The sequence below is a fragment of the Heliangelus exortis genome, chromosome 13, assembly GCF_036169615.1.
Source record: "Heliangelus exortis chromosome 13, bHelExo1.hap1, whole genome shotgun sequence".
In the NCBI taxonomy this organism is placed as follows: domain Eukaryota; kingdom Metazoa; phylum Chordata; class Aves; order Apodiformes; family Trochilidae; genus Heliangelus; species Heliangelus exortis.
The window spans coordinates 10,589,205-10,607,372 of NC_092434.1; the positions used below are offsets into that span (position 1 = coordinate 10,589,205).

General features: G+C 41.9%; 4 protein-coding genes across 5 annotated transcripts in view; 2 read left to right on the forward strand and 2 right to left on the reverse strand.

Moving 5' to 3' along the window:
- Positions 1 to 18,168, reverse strand: part of POP4 (POP4 homolog, ribonuclease P/MRP subunit) — a 377,629-nt gene that overhangs the window by 273,697 nt on the left and 85,764 nt on the right. The window lies entirely within an intron of this gene.
- The window catches only part of C13H19orf12 (chromosome 13 C19orf12 homolog), a 252,445-nt gene that overhangs the window by 190,962 nt on the left and 43,315 nt on the right, over positions 1 to 18,168 (forward strand). The window lies entirely within an intron of this gene.
- Positions 446 to 13,222, reverse strand: CCNE1 (cyclin E1). 2 transcript variants are annotated; one of them, XM_071756807.1, is made up of 11 exons: positions 12,942 to 13,222; positions 12,736 to 12,826; positions 12,446 to 12,514; positions 5,907 to 6,049; positions 5,695 to 5,830; positions 4,788 to 4,934; positions 3,640 to 3,735; positions 3,135 to 3,269; positions 2,934 to 3,045; positions 2,698 to 2,855; positions 446 to 1,927 (listed from the first exon to the last, which is right to left on the reverse strand). In XM_071756807.1, exons 1-11 carry the CDS (start codon positions 12,953 to 12,955, stop codon positions 1,805 to 1,807), a joined length of 1,224 nt encoding a protein of 407 aa, XP_071612908.1. In that variant the 5' UTR covers positions 12,956 to 13,222; the 3' UTR covers positions 446 to 1,804. The 2 variants fall into 2 exon arrangements, with proteins under 2 accessions (XP_071612908.1, XP_071612909.1); XM_071756808.1 differs by lacking the exons at positions 12,446 to 12,514; positions 12,736 to 12,826; positions 12,942 to 13,222 and adding an exon at positions 9,262 to 12,402.
- LOC139802179 (uncharacterized protein F13E9.13, mitochondrial-like) overlaps positions 13,522 to 18,168 on the forward strand; it is a 40,475-nt gene continuing 35,828 nt past the window's right edge. Inside the window, 3 exon segments of the mRNA XM_071757065.1 lie at positions 13,522 to 13,618; positions 13,808 to 13,883; positions 15,025 to 15,107. Coding sequence (XP_071613166.1) covers positions 13,811 to 13,883; positions 15,025 to 15,107 — 156 coding nt within the window. The 5' untranslated portion in view covers positions 13,522 to 13,618; positions 13,808 to 13,810.

An 18,168-nucleotide genomic window follows, 5' to 3' on the forward strand; every position in this document is an offset into this window, starting at 1 on the left:
CATATCTGTAATGTTATTATATTTTCTTGATCAAAGTCAAAGAAAACAATTACCACTTACAAGATACCAGTTAATTAAATAACTTTTAAAGAATTTAAAAATTGTATTTTTCAGAAGCAGAACTCACACTACTGAACACTGGTAAGTAAAAGGACTAGTACTGAAGCTAGGACTACCTTTCAGGAGTATTATTTCCACCTCCACACCCACCAGTAGCTCTGTGTTGGAAATGAGAAGTACCAAAGTGGGTCTCAAAAATTTCTGTTGCAAAATTTTCAACATTCCTTTGCCTAGGATATGTAGTGGCCAGAAACTAAAACCACTCTAAACTAGCAGCAGCAAAACTTGTTAACCTCTACACTTACTTCATTAGTACAAAACTTAAACAATTCATTACAGAGGGGGAAAAAAAAAAGCCAGCAACACCAAATAACTTGCTTACCACTAGTTACCATAGGCATTTTTATTACATTAAAGCTTTAACATTCATCATAATATCAGGAAAGAGCAAAAGGGATAATAAGTTAAAAAAAATTAAAAGCAGCCTTGCTGGGGACTAATGTTTAGAAAAACTAACACAGCAGAGTAGGAGCTTCCTGAAATGGAAGTGTTGTGGCACTTAAGTTACCTACAGGACAACCTGATGAATCCTGGTAGCCTCACAAATTCTCAGTGTTGTTGAACAGCCCTTTTAAGTGAAGATCATGAGAAAAGCAACCATTTTTTAACATTTATTTCTCTATTTTCCTTTTCTGCAGAAAACCATGACTTTCCAAAAAAGTCTTACTACAACTTCACAGATTCTCAGACCCTGCAAAGGTCAAGGACAACTCTTCCTGTAAAAAGGCACACACCATTCCAGAAATAAATTCTGCACAGCAGACAGTTGTCAAAGAACACGCCAAAATCCCAAAGTTTAAATGACTATGTTTTAGGAAAAGATAGGCTTTTCCTGCTGATGACTTTTTGCTTATTAAACACAACAACAACAGTTCAGACAATCTGATTCAACAATTCCCTAATACACTGATGATTTTAAAGTGTGCTGCAGAAGGATTCTCCATATACTTGTCATGTTTATTATCCCCTCCCCAGCCACCTGCACCTGGCTAAGGGAAACCCAAGTAGCCCAACATGACAATTTTATCTTAGTATCCAAAAAGTTTTAATTGATAAACCAGTAGTGGTAAATAAATAACGCAATAGTTACATTATTCATCCCCAATTCCCACACTACTAGTGGTCACAGTCTGAAAATCTTAGCTGACCATAATTAAAAGAAAAATATGATATACATAAAAATAGCTGTCTTTGACAGCATTTTTATTAAAAATGGATACATAAGAGACATAGCAGCATTTACAATAGAGTTTTTTTTAAAGGCATCAAGTTGCAAGCCAACCATTTGAAAAAGAGGCTTTGAGATGTTGTCTCACAGTACATTTTGTCCATTTGTCAACAGGGGACAGTGTAACTGCAGATTATCCAAAGGATGTACAGTAACTATTCAAGCCCTTCTCCTGAACAGTTGGTCACATCAAGCATCACCCTCCATAGCAGCATTTGGAGCACTTTTCAGTGTTCTTTTAAGTGGCTGGTGTACTTGATCAATATCTTCAAAATATTTTAATGTTCAATAAAAATATTTCAAATAGAAAAATTCTTCCATCACAAAAAAGTAAGGTTTCCTTTTTCAGATTCCATAAAAGCTTATGAACTTCACTGGCAGCATTTCCATAATTGAGCAGGAGTTGGAACCAGCAGAACAGGCACTTCAGCAAAATTGTGTCAACTGTGTCTATAGTCATATTGGCTTAAATCCAGAAGACTGTTTCTTACTACTTTGTGGTGGTGTAAGGACACCCGTAGGGAAAGGTGAAGTCCTATTTTGCTCAGCCAATATGGCTTGTTTTGCTTGAGCTTTGTCCTGAAAGACAAAGGATAAAGTAATCTTTCTTTTGATCTACCTACGCAACAGCTCAATACAATTCAGTGTTTTATAACTGGATAGATTGCTAATCTGGAAATACACATCTGTATCTAACCCCTCTGACAGTAACTGATCTATCATGCACTACACAATAGTTAGTGAATCCAAACCAAGAGGTATTAACTTTTGGAATCTGATTATCAGCATTATGGTACTTGGTACTTAATAACAAAAACAAAACCACACACCCAATAGCTCGGATTAATTACAATTTGTTGGAGAAGATTCTGAAGTTTTAAATTTCTCATGCTAAAGTCCACTGTTATTTAACTTCTTTTCAATCACCACTGTCACATAACAGACCCACAGGATCAGTCTCAAGTGACTGGTCTCTTTTCTCTTTTTCATGAGGCAAGGTAGTATTATCTGTATTTCCTTTCTCTAAAGCTCTAACATACAGTATTTGAAGTATCCCCAAAGGGTAGAAATATGCTTCCAGTTTCTAGGATAATTGCTTGCCATTTGAGATGAGGTTTAAAACAAAAATCACCTTTTAAAACTAAATACAGAACATCTCAGTCCCAAGACAAGTTTGTCATGGTTGTTTTAGAACTAGAACAGTTTTAAACAACCTTATGCCTTTTATCATCCGGTTACACTCAGCCTCAGTATGATAATACTTCACTTTAGTTCACCAAATGTTCAAGCCAAAGAAAAACAATCAGATTTCACAGACAGATTTTTGTCTTCAGTATGCACATACATACCAGCAAATCCAAGCTGTTTATGTGCGTCTGTATATTGTGCAAGTCTTCAGGAGCTACACCTCTAAAGTGTTTGAGTTTGGAGCTTCCTACTTCCCTTATAGCCATTGCAAATGGAACCATCCATTTTACACACTCCTCTATCTCACACCATTCATAACCTGGAAAACAAGACATATGCTTACCTGACTGAACAAATGTTTGTAAACACGATAGATTTAGTTTATTAATGCCAGTACCTGAAACTTTCTGTATCAGCTCAGATGAGGAGAAATGATATAAAGCAGAAGCTGCAAGTACTCCATATGTATATTCCAAGCAGCCAATATCCAGCACACAGAGGTCCAAGAGCTACAAGACAATAGATGTTTAATGTGTCTATGACAAGAATACTTTTTTTTCCAGGTGAAATAGCATTTGAAGGAAGAAACCAGTCTTACCTCTGCTATTTGTACAAATATTTGCTGTGGATATTGTGGCAGCAGTACCTCATAAAGCTCATTTAAATATGCAACTTGCATGTAAATGTTTAGCCAGGATACAACTGTCAGGGGATTTAAGTTCCAGTTCAGAGCCTGAAAGAGAAGACATGTACAAGATTTCAGTATTAATAAAAAGAGTTCCTAACTTAAACCATGCAACTTCATTTACTCCAGATCAGAAGCTATATTTCCAGTTGGTCCAGGAATCTTTGCAAGACAAAAATCTAAGCCTCTCCTGTACCTCCTCCTGCTGATAGGGTGGGGAAATGATACAGTTTTTTAATACACACAGACTGGTTGATGCTTTAAATCACTTGTTACTTACAGAATACCGCTTTCTACTTATAAAGAGAAATTGTGCCTCTTAGCAGCACAAGATTAACTGAGGTTCTCTGCTTTTAGTCTGATTGTGCTGTATGTTTTTAAAAACTCAAGTAGAACTAATTCCAGTTTGAAATACTACCTTCATAATGATCAATTCCATACTGAGGATTTCATCTTCTGTACAAGCTCCATCTGTAACATAGGCAAACTGATGCAACTTTGGTGGATAAATTTCCTGAAAGACAGGAGATCAAGTATTAATTTGTGGAATAGGTTTTAACCAGTGTCATGCTAAGAAACAAAAAAGATGAACAAACCACCACTACTGAAGCATTTCAAAACAAAGGGGAAAAGAAGAAAAAAGAACCAACCCCTGACCCTAACTCATGGTGCTCTACTCTGCCATTAATATGCACAGATTTCTTCAGTCTTCATGTGCAACAGCCTTCACCTTTCAGTTTTGATGGATCTGTACAACATGTGTTATGTTTGACTACAGTGCCACTGAGATGGCACCATAAAAGATCTTTTTATACATGCTAAAGAAAGGACATTATATCCTTTGCTTGAGAAAAATAGATTGAAGAATAAAAGCCCCTTTAAAAGACAAGCAGTAAGAACTTAAGTAGCACTATGTATTTTAATAGTTCAAACAGTTCAATACATCAGCTTGTTCTAGTAAAGAAAAGGGTACTGACAGGACGAGAGGTAACAATTTTAAAACGAAGAAGGGTAGATTCAGATATTAGAAAGAAATTCTTTACTGTGAGTTTGGTGAGACACTGGGACAGGTTTGCCCAGGGAATTTGTGGGTGCCCTCCTCCTGGAAGTGTTCAAGGCTAGACTGGATGGGGCTTGAAGCAACCTAGGGGGAGGTGTGCCTGCCTGTGCAGAGGGGGTTGAACTAGATGATCTTTAAGGTCCCTTCCAACCAAAACCATTCTATGAGATAAAGAACAGCTCAGACCACCATCCAGTAGGTACTCCACTAACAACAAAATTGCATACAGCAACCAGCCATAACCTCATTTAGCAACTCCAGTTAATTTTATATTTATTCTAACACTGAAAAGACTATCCTTTGAAAGAGATACTGTGATGTTAGCTTATATTAACTTTAGACAGTTAAAAAAGAAATTTTGGAACAGAAAAAAAAGGATTTTTTTTCTGTCTCACAGCTGAAAAGTCACAGCAACGACCTCAATAAAGCCTGCAAAATGTAAGTAGTGTATAATAAGTGTGTTGTCTGTCTATTCACATTCTTATGTTAAAGCTGGAGACACTTACCTCAAGCTTTGCTGCTATGAATAAAGAAGAGATACCAATAAGCTGCAATAGTGTTTTTACAACATTCTGTTGTGTTGCCATAAACCGATCGAAGAAGTCTTGTGCTAAATAAAAAGTTTCTCTATGAAGCTTGTAGACTTCACAAACCTGGAGAGACAGATTAGAAAGGTCAAAAATAGTGTTAGAGAGTCAAAAACAGATGCTACAGATGTATTAAAAAAACCCAAGAGCTAGACACAAAATTCATATTGGCTTTCTGTTTCATTGCTATTGTGAAATAGCATGTTCACTGGGAGCATGAGTTAAACAGTTCCCTTTGACACAAGATGACAGCCACTGCAGCAACTCCCAAACAAAGAGATCAGAGTAAAAACTCTTTTAAGAAATGCAAGTACATGTTCTAAGGATGTCAGAACATCAGTTCATCCTTTTTGCAAAGATGCATAATTCCAATACCTCAAAAAGAGAAAATTCTCCCAAATATTTTAGTGCTAAAACAAAGACTATGCCACCAAGTCATCCAAACAGCAAAAAAGACTCAGACAGCCAGAGAGTTGAACAGTCTACATGCCAATAACAGAGGACATGAGATGTGTCTGGTCTTTAAACCACCACACCTTCCTTCTTACAGTGACTTTCATAATCATCTGCAGTGTGACCTTAAAAAGATTACATTATGGAGCTTTAGGGACAAATTAATTATTATCCACTATCAACCTAAATGATTACCAGGCTTTATTGTCAGTTTCTACACCATCAACTCAATGCACTATATTTTTTTTTCTTTAGTTTGGCACCATTGGCAAACTTTAAGATGATACAAAGATAAGGAAACATACTCATGACAGCTATTAGTACACTGCACCAAAAGAATGCTTAAAATACTCACAAGCACAGAAATGCTCACCTCCATCAGCCAGTCTAGAAGAATTGCTCTCATTTTGGGTTGCAGAAGAGGATGCCTTTGCATATAAAGTTTATCCCTTGCATATGTCTCTTCTTTGTTTATCATGTTTTTCCATACGTCCTCTCTGTTTGCCCAGCTAAGACAGATCAATATTCAGTATCAAATCACATGACACAAGGAAGGCAGACAAGCAGCAGCAAAATAGCACTTACTGTAGAACTGGTAATGGTGAAGCTCTAGTTGGAATGACACTTAGATGTATAAAGTGAGAGTAATCAATGCCAACTGGATCATCATCTTTATCTGGAGTAGGAATCAGCATATGGGCATTTTGGTGAACATTCTTCCAAGATGGCTATTAAATGAAATATGAGATTTTACACTCTGCCCTTTTAAATCATCATTTTAGCTATAAATAGCAAACACGACATTGGCAAGAAAATGACAGAACCTAGGATTACCTCTGTAAACTACTTGTAATCACAGACTTGCTGAGATAGGAATGGACCACTGTAGGTTATTTTGTCCAACTTTCCTTCCTCAGGCAAGACCACCTGAGCCAGCAGCCCAGGACAATGTCCATATGGCTTTTGAGTATCTCTAAGAATGGAGGCTCCACAACTTCTCTGTGAAACATGTGCTGGTGCTTGATTACCCTCCCACTAAAATAAACAAGTGTTTCCTGATGTTCAGAACAAACTTCCTGTGCTTCAGTTTGTGTTTATCACCATTTGTCCCATCACTGGGATCACTCAGAGCCTGGCTCCATCTTCTTTACACCTCCTTTTTAAGTGTTCACATACACTGATGCACGTCCCCAAGCCATCTTTTCTCCAGGCTAAACAGTCCCAGCTCCCTCAGCCTTTCCTTATGGGAGATGCTCTGATCCCTCAATCATCCTAGTGGCTCTTTGCTGGGTTCTTTTCATTCTGTTCAAGTGTCTCTTGTACTGGGGAGCCCAGAACTGGACACAGCACTCTAGGTGTGGCCTCACCAGTTTTAAGTAGAAGAGTGCTGCTTGCTGCCTTCAGTTTGCTACTAAAGCTGAAGAACATTTACCCTGCTCTCCTTTTGAAGGACCATAATTGTTTCATGGAAGAATACTCATCAGATTCTCCTGTTGGCACATTGCATTTTGTTTCTACCAAAAACACCTTTCATGAAAGCAAGACACTTGCCCTCAGGAAAGAATAAAAAGGAACTTTTAAATACAATTTGTGATTATAATTATACAAATACAAGGTCAGGATATTTCTGGTAAGGAGTATGTAGATGCAATGCCTGAAGTCATGATTCCCTATAAAGTTATCTTGACAGTGAACACAGCAAAATACTACTTCACAAAATTTTTCTTGCTCATTCATCATGCAGCGCCAAGACAAAAAACCAAAGCAGTTTTGATCCAACTGTTTTCAGAATAAAGCAGATATATGTTAAGCAATTGCCATTGAAGCATCAAGTTGACCATTTCAAATACACAATTTTGCCAAGGTCTGCAAAAATGAGACACCCACCACTTCTCCTGTCATATCCTTTAATTGGGACTAGAACTTAAGTTTACGTTTACTTTTCTCCTTCCTAACTCTTTTGAACAAGATCTTGGTGGACATTTCACACAGTTCCCCAGGAAAATACTACTGCAGTAGAATACAATGCCAGTGCCATAAGGAAATTAAAATTTTGGCATTTTTGCCTAACAGCAAAGTCAGCCATCTTACTGCAAACAGATCTGTTCTGCAGCACTAGAAGGATAGAACTCCCTAACAAGATTCCTAATGTGCCTCAAGAAAACAAACAAAAAACAAAAAAACAAACAAAAAAGAATCTTTAGGTGCTAAGAAGTAATATGCTCTACATTTAAGTTGCAAAGAAGCTTTCACACCTGATTTTTGCCCTGTCCTTGCTACAAATGACACTTTTCCAGCAAAATGTCTACCCTCTAGCATCAGCTTCAGAAATAGAAACTACTGACTTGATGAAAGAAAAAACACATTTCACAGTCCTCACAGCTACGACTGCTTTGTACGTTGACTTAGTGACACACAGATGGGTTTTTTTACTTAAATTTCTACATGCAAATCTAGCACAGTTACATACCCAGTCATGCCACAGTTTATGCTGGGTGGGGGATGGCAAAAGGAGGGAACAGTATATTTATCTTAAAAAGACAGATTCCTTGTGAACTGAAAGTTTGAATAGAAGTGTCCCAACAACATTAATTTTTGTCCTGCCCCAAAACTAGACTTTAGCCACATTTTGTCCTCCAAACTGCACAGTAAGACCAGCTGCCAACCAGCTCTAGAGAAGTGCTGGGCTAGCTAATCAGCAAACCAACAGAAAAGCAGTAGATTATATAATATCTATTTAAAGGTGCCTACTACATCATCTGTCCCAGAGTTCTCAGACAAAGCAGGTCCCTCATACACTGCATTGCAGCAACGACAACTGACTTCAGAGTTCACCACCCCCAGTCTTCTATAATGAAATGTAAATCAAGGGTCAAGACCTTCTCAGGTGTTTTGAGAAAACAGGTTTTGACTAGATAAGGTCACTCACCAAGACAACTGAAGATGCAAGCTACAGAAAAGCATACAGCTCAGATAGAGACAAGAGGGAAACAAATGCATAGGGTCCTCAAAAGCAAGAAGCTACAAGGAAGGGAGACAGGATTCTGAATTACTGTAAGTGAGGAAACACCATAGGTCTGGCATGGATTTTGGTTGAGGAAATGAGCATATTAATTGGACACCCAAGTCTTTAAAGATTTAGCAAGACACTCAACCAAAACTAAGGAACAATATCAATAAGCTGCCGTATATCACACTGTAACTGTAAGGAAAGAGAAGCTACCACTGAAAAAAAACCAAACCAAAACAAAAAGCCAAAACAAACCCCAAACACTTTAAGATGGGGAGGGTGTGAGGAAACCATGAAGAGCTTCCTTTAGGCTTGCACAGAGCCAGCCCAAAACCAGGGAGCTGCCAAAAAGTGACAGATGTTCTGGAGAATCTGTGCAGCCTACTGGAGGAAATCCCACAGTCTTGGGCTTACTTCTCAGGCAAACAGGAGCTGAAGCAGGATGCAAACCAAAAATCAGTGGGGAAAACTGCCTCCTCAAATCTGTACAGAGTCTAACAAGCAAGCTTGGTGACATCCACATTAATATTCCAGATACAGGAATAGGGACAATGATGAGAGATACAATCTGTATCTCAGACCTGAGAACTAGATACAGATTGGAGAAACTGTACTGAGGCCATGAGGAGGCATGTTAGTAGGAGCAGCACCAACAAGGGCAGAAGGTAAGTGATGGAAGAAGTCCAACAGAGCAGTCAAGTCCCCACAGCTCCAAAAACAGAAATCCCAGATCAGAAGCAGGTTCTTTTTAAAGCACACACTTTCTCACACCTCAGTTTTCTGCAACATGTCATAACTCACTGATATATCAAACTTTCATTTAAAAAGATCTTTTGGACATCCTTCAGGCATAGAGGCCAGGCATAAAATGAAGCAGGTAGCAACATGGATTGCTGGTTACAGGCAGAGCCTTCAGTGAAGCAGACACACCTAAGAATACAAACTGTTGAGACACTTGAGCTGGAAGCCACCAGAACAATCTTCCATAAAACCCAGAGCAAGGAGGGCACTTGGGAAGCAGAGGAAGAGTGTGACCCAAAACTTCCTTCAAGCAACAAGGTCAGAAAATTTCAACATAAAATCCAAGGCAGAGAAACAGTGAGGGGACAGGACTATTTGTCTCACCCTAAAAAGGAGCACGTCGTAACAGAGAGGCATCAACTACTACCCTGCAGCTTTAGTTTGCCCATCAGATATAGTAAGGCCTATAATTTTAGCCATTTTCCACTCACAGATGCATTAGTTTGAAGCATAGTAGTGCTTCTTTGCCAGCAGAAAGGGATTTGGATTCCAGTACTAATAAATACGAGACAAGGGCAAAGAACATTATTAAGTTGTTCCAATTCTTTCTGAATAGCATAGGAGCTTCTACTACTATTAATTTTCTAAAGAGTGAATACTGTCCTACACCAGATGAGAACTAAGTCAACCTCTCAACCTGGATACAGTTTATACTTTATCTGATTGTCTGAAGACTTGTAGAGTTGTTGTTTACTGGGGTTTTTGTTTTCACTTTTAAATCAGATGTTCTGCATGTTTTTGGAGGATATTTTCAGAGCCATTAGGTGGAACAGTTTTGACAACAGTAAGACCAGATTCAGGAAGAATACCTAGTAAGAAGCTGATCAAAACTATTTCCTGAAAATTTACTCCCATCTCCTTCTCATCTCAAAACATTAGCTAGTTTCAGCTGAAGAAACTAACTTCTAGATTCAATTCTCCACTTGAGATAGAGGTGGCCATTGAACAACTTAACTTTGTAACACAATTGCACAGATTGCTCAAATCTAGTTAGATGAAATTTGTTTTACATGGAGCCTTGGAAGTTTATCTATGCACAGAAAGCAGCCAGAATTAATACGAGAATTGCCAGCAGAATTAAAGCAGTGCCAGTTCACTAAAATCAAACACAGAATTTATGCAATATTCTGCTGTCACAAACCTGATGATATAACCACCCTTTCATCACATAAAGGGTAACAGCATCCTAATTAATAACTGAGGCCTTATGTTCAACAGAACCAAACTAATGAATTGACTATGAGGATGCCATAAAGTGGGATGTGACCGAAATTTTGCCTTGTGTATAAACTAATGTCAGTAAACAATTTATTTAATGTAGAAGCCATGTGGTATAGGCTGCAGTGGATTTATAGCTACGTGCATTATAGAATTGTTGTGCCTTAACAGAATAACTATTGCACTGGCTATCATACAAGCCTGCTATACTGCTGCTGGAACCATAAACATATTCTCATTAGTGGCCCATGGCAATTTATATCAGAGAATAGCTTGTGTCACACCATCCACTGAAGAGCTGCTGCTGTGCAGCCAAATGTTAGCTTCTTTAAACAGATCTGTAACAATCTGGCTACTTTGTCACAACAAAAACCCTTCTCTATGTAGAGAGGATACACAGGCACCTTTATTTATGGTTTGCAGAATCAACGGGCCAAATCCCACCAGTATCCTAAACTTAACTTGAAAAATTCCCATGTAGATATTTTGGATGCCTACTGTCTAAATTACTTAAATTTTAATGTACTTATAATTCCCAAAGTAACACTGAATGGCTACCAGGCCAGGAACACAAACAAGAACACAAAACTGGAAGTCTTTATCTACTTTCAAAGTTGAAGGTCAATGTACACAAAATATATTTCAAGTTTCCTTCCACTGTCCTTCTGGAAGAAGGTAAAATTAGATCCCTGTTGAGGGCATTTTAACAATGTCTTATTATTATGCAAAAAGCATGGAAAAGAAGCCCTTGCTCAGATCAAACAGAACGAATCTCTTGGTGAAGGAGAGAACTGTGGTGAAGGACAGGCAGCTCTTCCTTGTCAGAAGTGAGAAATTAGTTTAATATACTGCACAAAAGAAAGACAGAAGGGAAGGAGAGATGCCCTCATTAAATGCTCACCATTTGAGCCCTGCTTAATTTGTTGACTGATAACTGGTATACGCAGTTGCAACAAGCAGAGGCCATTCCAAACAATGATGCCCATCTGTTATGGTAGCACTTTAGTCTTAGAACTTCCAGCTGCCACTTCTGGTTAGATGTGCCACATTATGCACAGCCTCGTGTACGAAATGAGCACGGTCTGTACTCCCTGATCATGACTTTTGCAGCTTAAGTATCACCCTGCACATGCATTAACAGACCAAAGCCCTAGTGACAGGGCTTGAGAGAGCATGCGTGTGCATGCAGAAAAAAAAACAAGGGGCATGAAGGTATTTCAGAAAACCAGCTATGCCTTTTACTTATTTATTTAGAATGGATATCCTAAAGTAGGGAAGCATCAATGCTTTCAAAACCATATACCAATATAGCATCCATTATAGATACCAATAACATCTCAGTTTCAAGGATTATAGAAAGGGCCCTAAGGATGCTAAAGGACACTACCAAAGTTTTGACTTTGTTAACTCAGTTCATTCTTAATGTTTTACTGGAAAAGCGGACAATGGTTGCTCCTAACCACTGCAAACCTGATTTCCCCAGCTAAGTGATTTTGCAGAAATTATCCCTCTGTTCTGCAGACAGACACTAGTTTACTACTGCATTAGCATCAGCATAAACTCCAAACTTCTAATCAGGAACCCCTTACTTTCTGACAGTCAGATAATAACCCTTTGTCAATAGGAACAGAGCTGACTGTGAAATGGAAGGGGAATCTTTTCTCTGTCCCTGGTGACTCACAAGTAGATACACAACTACAAAGTAAACCACCTCAAGAGCTGATAGCGTTTGCATGCTTAAGCGTCCAAACGCTTTGGCCTGCATAGAGAAGTCAATGCAGAATCTCTTCGTGTAGGCCTAAATGCATATTGAGGCTTTTGTAAGGTGAACACTTACAATCCCAGGACAGCTAGACATACTGAAGTATGAACATAATATTTTTAGATCAACACAGACCTCATCCCTTGCAAAGACACCAGACCAATCTGCATAACCTTACGGGTTTTGCACTCTTCAGTAGGCAGGGCTGATAGTGCCCATCACCACACAGCACATGGTAGCTGTACATCTCCTGCACCATGTTCGTAATACTAGTGAGGTATTAAGTGAGGTAAGCAAGATTGCAGAAATACAAGCCAAAGCCATATCAGTTACCTGATTTTCATATTGCTTTTTGCAAGTCATCTCCATTTGAGCAATTTCTTCATCCGGATCCTGTAAGAACTACAAACAGCAGTATATAATTTCAGGAATACAGAATGCAGAACAAGCAACCATTGGCTACCGTGACATGTGCCCAGACCTGCAAGGCCACAGCCCGCCCAACACCCAGACCACCACATGGCCACCCAGACCACCCAACAAAAGCATGCGAGGGCCCGCAGGCCCAGCACGCTCTGGCCTGCCGGTACCAGGGCGGGATGCCGGTCCGGGCCCGCACTCACCGTGGCCACATCGGCTTTCCTCTTGCGGACCCGCATGGCGCACTCCGCACCCCCGTCCCCCTTGGCGGGAGCCTTCTCCTCCGCGCAGTCGCTGCCAAGAGAAGAGAGGATGAGGGAGCCCCGCCGGCCAAGAGCCCCCTCAGGGGGATCCCCGGTAGAGACCTCGGCCTACAGGGGCCCACGCACGGCGGGGCCGGCGGACTCACCTCTCCCGGCGCATGGTGCCCGCCTGGGCCGGGTCGGGGCGAGCGGAACGGCGCGCAGGGAGCGGCCGAGCAGGCCCGGGTCCCGGTCCCCACAAAGGGCCACGGAGACGCGGGTGTACGGCGCGGAATGGGCGGCCACAGCCCCGGGCCGGCCCCGCCGGCTCCCCCTGCCCTGCAGCCGGGCACCCCGGGAGACAGCAGAGGCGCCCGCCACCCCCGGTCCCCACACTCGCTCACTCACCGCCGCACCAGACCCTCCCGGTCGAGAGCAAGGGGCGGGTGGGTGCTCACCCGGCGGCAGCAGCGTTGGCGGGGCGCAGGGGCAGGGCGGGAGCGCAGGCGGGCGGGCTCCGCTGGGCGCCTCCTGCCTCACAGCGCGGCCGCTCCCGTCCCTGCGCACAGCGCGGCCCGCGCCGAGCGGGACATTTAAACGCGCGGCGCGGGGCCGCCTCCCCGCTGGCCCGCACACGTGGCCCGCACGCAGCGCCGGGGGCCGGCGCCCGGCTGGGGCGGGGTCTGCGGGGGGCGCGGCGGGGCCGCTGCGGGCCCTGGGACGGCAGCGCTGGGCGCCTCGGGGCGCGGGGTCCCGCGCCGGGGCCGGCGGGGCGGGGCCGGGGGCGGGGCCGGTGGTGCCGACGCGGAAGTAACAGCGGCAGCAGCGCGAGCTGTCGCCTCAGGTGGGCTCTGGCGGGCGGGCGGCGGTGGCGGGCGGAGCGGAGGAGAGGGAGGTGAGGAGAGGGGCCTGGGTGTCCCGCCAGAGAGCGGGAAAGGCCTCGGCCTGTCCGCGGCGGGAGGCAGACCGCTGCCATGGCAGCCCGGGGCCTGGCCGCCCCTGATCCCTTCCTCTTTCCGCGTCTCTCCCGCAGAGCATGCGGCTGCCCGGGCTCTTCGGGCGGCTGAAAGCGGCGGTCGTCGGGGTGGTGCACATGGGAGCGCTGCCAGGTAAGCAGTGGCCGCGGGGCAGGTCCTGAGCCCCCTCACCGACGGGGCCGTTTGCCCGGCTGCGGGCCCGGCACGGAGCCCGCGCCCTGGGAAGCCAAACCCCTCAAACGACGCTGCGGGACCAGTCGTGAAGTGCCCCAGGATTGGGCATGTTCCCTTTTGAGAAGTAAAGGAGGCAGGAGACGCTACCTGAAGGGAGATACACTGGGAAAAGAGGGGCTGGGTTGGGTTTGGTGAGGTCTTGGTGTTTTAAAGGGTAATGGTTAGGAAATTACCCAGTCGAGCGCTGGAAAAGTATAGAAACTGAGTAGAGCTCTCCCAGATCCTGAGAGTCGACAGGAAGCTCAGACAACAGGCTTTTGTTCCACCTGACCTGTTCATCCCCCTTTCCAAGGGCTTAGGGTAAGCTGAGCTGATTACTGCAGCTGACCTTCCCCCTGAGGGGCTGGTGTCCAGACCTCACTGCTCCACAGGTACCCAGGAGCAGCCTCCAGGCACCACGGCCAGCTGTCCCCACATTGGGAAAGCAGACCACCTAACAAAGCTGTCAGCTCCTCACAGATACTCCTGTTCAGTGTCTGGCTTTAGGAGCCCAAGTAGCAGAAAATACTGTGGAGTTGATCTTAAGGGAAACTTGCTGATTTCCAAAAAAATCCACGTGTGTGCATTTCTGTCCTAAAGCACATACTGAAGATACAATCAGCCTTGCAGGTTAGAGTTTAAAACAGCTCTGACTAATTTTAGATGGAGTTGTATTTAACATGGGTATTCTGCAGACCTAGAGGTAATTTTGCCATAGGCTCTATTGCTTGGAGCATCACTAATGCAGGATAAGCTATAATTAGCACAGGAATAACATGCTAAGAGCAGACTTGCTGCAGTAAGAGATTATGGCAGATATTTCTCAAGTTTGTGAATTAGATTTAGGAGCTGAATGGTTACAGCACATCTGCCAAGCTCAGCTAAGGAAAGAGATACCATTAAGGCATGTCACAAAGAGATTCAGCAGCCCTTTTATAAGCCTTACCACGTTTCTCCTTATTTCAGTATGTCAGTCCCTATCGTTATCTGACATGAAAGCTGTTATTGTATGTGGGTTTTGCTTGTGCAGTCCCTGGAGTAAGCAGCATTATTTTTGCAGGGACACCAAGAAGTTCTTTTCCATTGACTCAGATCATTGACCAAGCTTGTCAAGAGGCAGAAACTTACAAGGATGCTGGAGTTGTAAGTTTTGGTTTTGTTCTTCCTCTGGCAGCATCTACCCAGAGCTGCTTTGCTTGTAAATATTTTAAACTGGGTCTGTAGTTCATTAAAAGCATCTTAAATCACAAAGTTTATGAAGATGTTTAAATCCACATATTTTATTTCAATGTAGTAAGCAGACCTCAATTACAAGACCTAAAATACATATCATACACACACAAAACAACTGAAAAAACCTTAGGTTCAAATTATGCAATTCAAGCTACTTAAATTGGATTACCATCAGTTTCTGAGAATCAAGTAAGCCGAAGAGAAAAAAAACACAGAAGGAAAGTTGGTTATGACACAGATGGTTGCTAGCATTCCAGGTGGGCAGTGGGATGCTTCACCATAATGCACAACTGTATTTTTAGTTCTGTACAACACTCTGGTTTCATGAAGTCATGGAGGAAGGCCTCATGCACTGCTGAGGCACTGCATACCTCAGCCACTTGTAGGTTGAAGGATTGTCCCATGTTCATGTTTGTGGCAAAACAGCACAGATTATCCAGGGGCCTTTTCTGCCCTTTCTAACCCTTCTAACTTAGCCCCCTGGCAGCAAGTGTGTCTGCTTTGTGCATCTAGGAAGGAAGGCCAATCTCTGCTAGAGGCAAGAAGGGGCAGACAGGCAGGCAGCCACTACTAACTGAATTTTCATTGGACCTAAAGTGTTAAAGTAATCTTCGTAGGTCAGTAGATTTTAACAGGGTGTATGTCCTTCTGAACGGTCAGATATATCTTAAACATTTCATTGCACCTTGTCTTCGGGTATTGACTTGCTTTTTCTTTGACTCTACAGCATTATGTGTGGGTTTTTGCATGTTAAGGTGGTGTCCTAATGTCTGAGGCTTGAAAAGGTCTTAAATGAACAAGTGATCACTGCTCTGAGTTTCCTGCAAAGCTTTAATAACAAAACAGTTGAAACCTTTGAATAGCAGAAATTAGGATGATACTTTACAGAGCAAAACTGAATTTAAATACTTGGTCTAAATTATGAAAGACCAAGATCAACATGCAAGACAAGTCACATGAAGTAGGTTATGGGCAGAGCACTTCTAAGGCTAAATTAGGAAAGAGCCCTGAGAGCAAAATTGTTGAAAGGATAAGCAGCAGTGCAGAAGGAAGTTTGCATAGGTGGACTTCAGTGCCTGTGAAACACATGGGCATGTGGGATGTCCACCCAGTTAAAACAATCCCTAACTGCAAGTTCTGCAGAATTAGTAAGTTTTCTTCCTTTTTATGCCTGTTGAAAGAGCAGGTGTGTAATAGCTCTGTGTTCTGTACTGTGATTTTATATGCCATCTTTACAGGTTCAGTATCAACATAAGGTATAGTGGGATTTGGAAGTGACAAGTACTAGTCTCTGTCTGCCTGTTACAGAGGAAGTGGTAACACAAATGGTTTGTAACTCTTAAAGCCACTGCCCTCCATTCCCGTGCTTCTTTACCCATTTCCCTTGCATAGTAACTGCACATTGAAACCTTCAGGAGCAGGGAAAAAACACCAAGTATACCTAGAGGCAAGAGAGGGTATGGAAGGAGTTACTGTCACTGCTGACACGCACAAAGCTGGAACAGTGTTAAGTTTTAAAAACAGTACTAACACAAAATTTTAATTTGGATTTTATGCTTTGTCATTTCAACATTTGTAATAAATTCTGTGATTCCAGGTCTGTCTGGTTTACCTTTTCTCTTACTGCATTTCCATCTCTGAACTTGAACATCTTTTTATACCTACCTTTCATGTAGAGAGATGAGGTGAATGCAGTCATTTCTCTACACATTTGGACAAGGTCAGGGCTTAAACTAAGCATAACTGTTTATTTCCTGTAGAAGTCATAAGAATGTCAGTGTGGACTCCACACCAGTTTCCATTCTGAAGGTTCATACACATTAGTGTTACAGAAATAGGACAAACAACCTTTATTACTGTCATAAAGGTAAGAGTTAATCAGGAGAGCTTCCGTAACTACTAGTATGGTTGCCTAACACTTTGTGCAAATCACTTGTTTAGCTTTTCTTGGTACTTTAAAAAAAATGTATGTTTTCATGATAGATGCTTTAGGAGCTTCTTGACTTCTGCACAGAGATCACCATTCTTCCAAGCTAACTATCCTGCTTCTCTAATGGGACTATATTTGGGTTTCTCCCTCAGTATTCTGAGTGAACAGCTAAGCTGTCTGGTTTTTTTCCAGAAGAAGATCTAGAAACTTAAAAGGTATTTTCCCACAGATGTTTCTACTGGCAGTATATTCAAATGCTGCCTATGGTAGCCTTTAAGAAGACATGTAACCATCTTGCTGCTACTAGATGTTTACATCTTGTCTCAAGTTGCTTGAATTGGTGTTAACATTTAAGTATATAGTCTTGCTCACTAAATGCATTAAACTTAGAAGTAAATCCTAGCATATTCAGAAAAAGGTGACTCCTCTGGCACATTAGCAGCTTAACATAATAAATATGAAAGGTTTGTGATATTAGAGCACAGTAATGAAAACAAGTGAGTGCTCAGTTAGGAAGCCATCTGTGCTCAAAATGTATATGCTTTGTACTTGTGTGTTGCTAAACAATGGAATTCCCTAGACAAGATTTTATTAGCAGCAAGCTATGAAGCATTATGATCCCTCCAGTTTGTATTTTCTTTTGTTTAAGAAAAATGCAAAATATATACTCAGGTTAACTTCTATTCATTTTGTTCAGCCTAGGTGAAGCTTGCTTTGTAGCCAGGAAAAAAAGAGCACAGGGTTCCCTCTAATGTCATTGATATAGACCACTTTACTACCAGTTGCTGTTATCTATCTGTAGCTACTTTAGTAGCTGATGTTAAAGACAGTTCAAGATATTTAAGTAAAAGTATTCCTTTAAAAAAAACTTCTCCAAATTATAAAGATCCATTAAGTTGCAAATATTATGGTACTTCTTACTGTGTACAATTTTAGGTTTGTTTCTTTTGCTGTCCCTGGAGGTAGCTGTCACTGATCCTCCTGACCTTTTGGTTTTGTGCCTGAAAGGGGAGTTAATACATGATTTTCAAGGATGTTTTG

Bases quoted from the DNA above. Each gene is read 5' to 3' on its own strand.
- CCNE1 (XM_071756807.1), bottom strand. The intron at 3,736-4,787 runs GTAAGTGTCTCC...CCTGTCTTTCAG, and splicing joins TCATAGCAGCAAAGCTTGAG to GAAATTTATCCACCAAAGTT. The intron at 1,928-2,697 runs GTATGTATGTGC...TTTGTCTTTCAG, and splicing joins TAAACAGCTTGGATTTGCTG to GACAAAGCTCAAGCAAAACA.